This window comes from Silurus meridionalis, unplaced genomic scaffold (assembly GCF_014805685.1).
Source record: "Silurus meridionalis isolate SWU-2019-XX unplaced genomic scaffold, ASM1480568v1 Scaffold541, whole genome shotgun sequence".
NCBI classification, from domain to species: domain Eukaryota; kingdom Metazoa; phylum Chordata; class Actinopteri; order Siluriformes; family Siluridae; genus Silurus; species Silurus meridionalis.
In genome coordinates, this window is record NW_025804572.1 from 3367 (window position 1) to 9688 (window position 6322).

The 6322-nt window shown below is 42.8% G+C and overlaps 1 protein-coding gene across 1 annotated transcript; it reads left to right on the forward strand.

Annotated features, from left to right (window-relative positions):
• Positions 1–279: 279 nt before the first annotated feature.
• LOC124382502 (E3 ubiquitin/ISG15 ligase TRIM25-like) lies at positions 280–941 on the forward strand (the record flags this gene model as incomplete). Its single annotated transcript, XM_046844574.1, is given in 2 exon segments — positions 280–916; positions 919–941. Coding segments are annotated over 2 exon segments (582 nt in total), but the record flags the coding sequence as incomplete, so codon positions are not given.
• Positions 942–6322: the final 5381 nt, after the last annotated feature.

Sequence of the window (6322 nt, forward strand, 5' to 3'; positions counted from 1 at the left end):
TGAAATCCAGCTCTGGATGTCCTGGTCAACACATCTCAAACTGTAAATGTACAGAGATTTATCAAATACATAAAATAATGTAATTTCAATAAAGAGGTCAGTTATTTAATTCTGTATAGATGCCATGGAAAATGGGTGTAACTTGTGCAGGGACTCGTTTACGTTTGGAGACAATCTAGAATATTATATGATCCAGGTTTCAGGTTTTATTTTGCCCTGGAAGCAATTGTAACCCCATGAAATGGTTAATGTTCATGAACTCTGTCTTTGTGCTCCTCCTTTTTCTTTCTTACACACACAACCAGGAAGTAACTGCTTCTGTTCAGAGAAACAGAAACTTTGCAGAGCACTAAGAAAATGGCAGAGGCCAGTATTTCAGTAACTCAGGATCAGTTCAGCTGTCCAGTGTGTCTGGATCTCCTGAAGGATCCAGTGACTACCCCGTGTGGTCACAGTTTCTGTAAGGTGTGTATTAATGACTGCTGGGATCAGGAGAATCAGAAGGGGGTCTACAGCTGTCCTCAGTGCAGACACACGTTCACTCCAAGGCCTGTTCTACACAGAAACAACATGCTGGCTGAAGTGGTGGAGAAACTGAAGAAGACTGAAGTCCGAGCTGCTTCTCCTGCTCACTGTTACGCTGGACCTGGAGATGTGGAATGTGATTTCTGTAGCGGGAGGAAACACAAAGCCGTCAAGTCGTGTCTGATGTGTCTGGCGTCCTTTTGTGAAACTCATCTGAAACCTCATTATGAAGTTCCTGGTCTGAAAAAACACACTTTAATCAAAGCCTCTGGAAATCTACAAGAGAAGATCTGCTCTGAGCATGATGAAGTGTTGAAGATCTACTGTCGTACCGACCAAAGCTTCATCTGTTATCTGTGTACGATGCATGAACACAGAGGACATGACACAGTGCAGCTGCAGCAGAACGATCTGAAAAACAGTGTGTGTGTGTGTGTGTGTGTGTGTGTGTGTGTGTGTGTGTAGAAAGGGAGAGAGCATTGAATGTGTACTCATAATGTCTATATTGTCCTGTTTCGTCTTGTATAGTTAAATGTGTTGTGTTATTGATGTCTGTACTTTTGAGAGTCATTAATGGCTGGAACCATATTTCTTGTGTGTGTCACACACTTGGCCACTAAACTTGATTCTGATTCTGATGTGCTTGAGGTCTGGCCGTGTGTGTGTGTGTGAGAGCTCATGTATAAAGCAGGGGGAGATGCAGGAGAAAAATAATATCTAAACAACTATAACTGTTCTCAGACTGAGCTGAAGGAGGAGCAGATGAATTTCCAGCAGAGAATCCAGGAGAAGCAGAAGAAGATGCAGAAGCTGAAACAGGCTGTGAACATTATAAAGGTGAGCAGTGAGCAGAGACGGAGCTGCTCCTAGAAACACACACAACATGGATATTGAGTTATTTAGAGTCTGTCGTAACTCAGACGCCATGCCCCAGTAGACATTACAATTAAGGGGCTCGATACTAAAATTAGTTTTAGTTATTCACTAATCAATTACCAATAAGTTTCAAAACTTCAAATAATACATTAACAAACTAAATGAAGACATCTTCCAGTCACGAATGAGAAGGAGCAAATCAGCTTTATTGCAGTCACTTCATGCCCGTCCCATGGAGCTCTCAGGAGAGAACCATCCTGACAGCAATGGCACCCGTCAGCTTTCACATGCGAGTAATTTGATATTTTAAACAATCCTTACTTTTTTTATTTTGTTTTGTGTAGACTTGGTATAGAAACGTGTTTTACAAACCGGGGGTTTAGTTTGTCTTACTCTCATCCTGCCTGCATCTTAAGCTCATGCTCTTATAGAAACATCTTACTTCCTGTGTGTTTTGGACATTGTACCTCTTATACAAATTCTGCAACTATTCTCCTACGTTCTTTATTATCTGATGATGTTTTGTGCCTATTAACCTATTACTCTTCTCATTTTTATATTTTTATATATTTTTATAAGATTTTTCCACTTGTTTCTACTTGTGTTTTGAATATATGTGCATATGCGGTTTGAGTACAGTTAAGGCATGTTGCCTGCATGCTGCCTGCTTATTTTACTATTTTGCTCTCTATTTTTCACCTCGAAAATCTCTTCCGGTTTATACTCATGGCGCCTCTAATTTTTTCCCTTGTTTTTCAAAAACTGACGTTTTTTCTAATCCCTAACCTAATCTATCAGCCGTATCTGCTCTTCTTCTTCTTCTTCTTCTTCTTCTTTGGCTGCTCCCATTAGGGTCGCCACAGCGAATCATCCGCTCCATACCAGCCTGTCCTCGACATCTGCCTCTTTCAACCCAACTACCTGCATGTCTTCCTCACCACATCCATAAACCTCTTCCTTGGCCTTCTCTTTCCTACTTCCTGGTGGCTCAATCCTCAGCGCATGTCCAAACCATCTCAATCTCACCTCCCTCACCTTGTCACCAAAACATCCTACATGGGCTGTCCCTCTAATAAACTCATTTCTAATCTTGTCCATCCTCATCATTCCCAACGAACCTTAACAACTTCAGCTCTGCTACCTCCAGCTTCACCTCCTGTCTTTTGCCACTGTCTCTAGTCCATACAACATCTCAGGTCTCACCACAGTCCTATAAACTTTCCCTTTCACTCTCACAGATACTCTTCTAATACAAATCACTCCTGCTATCACTCTTCTCCACCCACTCCACCCTGCCTGCACTCTTTCTTCACTTCCCAACACACTCTCCATTACTTTGCACTGTTGACCCCAGGTACCTGAACTCCTCCACCTTCTCCACCTCTTCTCCCTGCAACTGCACCCTCCACTGCCCTTCCTCTCATTCACACACATGTACTCTGTCTTACTCCTATTAACTTTCATTCCCTTCTCTCCAGCGCATATCTCCACCTCTCCAGGCTCTTCTCAACCTGCTCTCTACTCTCACCACAAATCACAATATCATCATCCGAAACATCATTGTCCAGGAGACTCCTGTCTGACCTTGTCCTTTAATCTGTCCATCACCACTGCAAACAGGAAATGGCTCAGGGCCAATTCCTGATGCAGTCAGACCTTCACCTTGAACCCGTCTGTTGTTCCTACTGCACACTTCACTGCTGTCACACTGTCCTCATACATGTCCTGCACCACCTCATACTTCTCTGACACACCTGACTTCTCATACAATACCACAGCTCATCTCTCGCACCCTGACATACGCTTTCTCTAAATCCAAAAATACAGAATGCAATTCCTTCTGACCTTCTCTATACTTCTCCATCAACATTCTCAAAGCAAATAATGCATCTCTGGTGCTTCCTCCATGAAACCATACTGTTGCTCACAGATATTCTCCTCTCTCAGCCTGGCTTCCACTACTCTTTCCCATAACTTCATGGTGTGACTGATCAACTTAATTCTGTTACTGCAGGTCTGTACATCTCCTCAGGCATCCTCCACCTTCCAGAATCCTGTTAAACAATCTGGTTGAAAACTCACTGCATCTCTCCTAAACATCTCCATGCTTCTACCCTGGTCCAACCGACTTTCCGCTCTTCATCCTCTTAATCGCTCTCACTCTTCCTCCTTACTAATTCTATACACTTACTGCTCTGCTCAAAATACTCCCTCCATCTTCTCAACACACTCTCCTCACTAGTCAACACATTTCCATATCCATCCTTTATTGCTCTAACTTGCAACACATACTTCTCAGCTCGAACTCCTTCCTTAGTGTCCAACCTCTCCTGCTCCTCATATGCCTTTTCCTTGGCTTCGCCACATCCTCTTCACCTGCTGCCGCATCTCCTTGTACTCCTGCCTACTTTTCTCATCACTCTGTTGATCCCACTTCTGTTTTGTTAACCTCATTCCCTTATGCTCTCCTGCACTTCCTCATTCCACCACCACATCTCCTTGTCTTGCTTTCTATTTCCAGATGTCACACCAAGTACTTTTTTCAGCTGTCTCCTTATCACTCCTGCAGTAGTTTCCCAATCACCCAGCACCTCTTCACCACCAGAGCCCCTGTCTGACCTCTTCCTGAACCTCACTCTACAGTCTTCCTCCTTCAGTTTCCACCATCTTGTTCTTCTCTCAGTCCTCACTCCTCCTCTTCTTCTTCACCTATAAAATCATCCTACAGACCACCATCTAATGCTGTCTAGCTACACTGTGCCCCGCCAACACCTTACAGTCTCAATCTCCTTCAGGTTGCATCTCCTGCATAGCACATAGTCCACCTGTGTGCACCTTCCTCCACTCTTATAATGCTACCCTATGATCCTCCTTCTTCTTGAAAATACATATTCACCACTGCCATTTCCATCCTTTTAGCAAAATCTACCACCATCTGCCCTTCCACATTCCTCTCCTTAAAACCATACCTACCCATAACCTCTGTTCCTTCCCCTACATGCCCATTAAAGTCTGCCCCAATCACCAATCATTCATTCTTAGGTACACCATCTACCACTTCATCTAATTCACTCCAGAATCTTTCCTTCTCCTTCATCTCACAACCCACTTGTGGAGCATAGGCACTGATGACTTTATCATCATCCCTTCAACTTCCAGCTTCACGATCATCACCCTATGAAACTCTCTTCACCTCCACTACACTCTTACTGTACTCTTCCTTCAGAATCCCCCTACACAATTTCTCTTTCCATCCACACCATGATAAAACAGTTTAAACACCTCCAATGTTCCTGGCCTTACTCCCTTTCCACTTGGTCTCCTGAACACACAACATATCTACCTTTCTCCTCTCCATCATATCAGCTACCTCTCTCCCTTTACCCGTCAAAGTACCAACATTTAAAGTACCAACCCTAACCTCCACTCTCCTAGACTTCTCCTTTTCCTGCTGTCTCTGTAGACGTCTTCCTCCTTTACTTCTCCTCCTTCGCCAACAGTAGTACAATTTCCAGTAGTACCCTGTACCTGTGGTGGTCGTTGGTAACCCGGCCTCGACCGATCCGGTATGAAATTCTTATTTGTGATCCGCATATTCGATTTGGCACATGTTTTACGCTGGATGCCCTTCCTAACGCAACCCTCCCCATTTACCCGGGCTTGGGACCGCACTCGAGTCATTTGTGCATCCATAATGGCTGGGTTTATCAGCCGTATCTGCTCACTCACCTTATAACATGTATCACATTTACAAGCATTTTGATTATATAATGTATGCTAAACTTTATATATGATAAACTTTACTCTTTATTTTATATTATATATTATTATATTCATATTTATTATCATTATATTATAAACTGAACTAGCTAAATTTCTCAACAAGTCCCAGTAAGTGTGTGTGTGTGTGTGTGTGTGTGTGTGTGTGTGTGTGTGTGTGTGTCCTAACAGCTCAGTGCACAGACAGCAGTAGATGACAGTGAGAAGATCTTTACTGAGATGATCAGCTTCATGGAGAAAAAGCTCGAGGTGACAGAGCTGATCAGAGATCAGGAGAAGGCTGAACTGAGTGGAGCTGAACGACTCCTGGAGCAACTGGAGCAGGAGATTTCTGATCTTCAGAGGAGAATCATTGAGCTGGAGCAGCTTTCACACACACCATCACATCCATTTCCTCCAGGTAACACAAAGTGTGTAAAGTCTATATAGTCACATGTATATTTCTCCACCTTTCTCCTTCTCCATGATGTTTTTCTTTCTCTCTGTAGAGTTTCCAGTCTCTCAGTGTATCTTCTGGATGTGAGGACTCACCCAGCATCACTGTCCATCAACATCTCACATTTGATAGAGTGAGAAATCAGTCTCTGATCTGAAAAGAGATTTGAGGAACTCTGCCAGGAGAAATTCATCATAATTCATGAACATGGTGAGAGAAATTGTCCTGGGAATCTTTACTTTCTCTGCAGCATGATGACGAGAGACAGAAACATTTCCCCAAAACACACAATAATGATTTTATATGATTATATGAACTTACTGTTATTGTTCTTCTCCACTGGAATGATCATTAGATGCAGTTACACTTATTACTCCTGTATTTATAGTGTTTTCAGCTACTCAACTATTAATAAAGGACACACATACATTTATTCCTCCTTTCTTACAAAGAGAGTGACAGAGTTCATAAGTCACATAAACAACATCATTCATTCATAACATTTATTCAGTAGTGATTAATTACCAAAGCAGCTCATTTCCTTCATCTAAATATGTCTCCTGTTTCTCCACAGCTGCAGCAGTTCAGATGATTTTACCCTCAGAACCACAGAGCAGAGAAGATTTTCTGTACTGTACGTGTAACACACACACACACACACACACACACACACACACACACACACACACACATCTCTCACTCTCC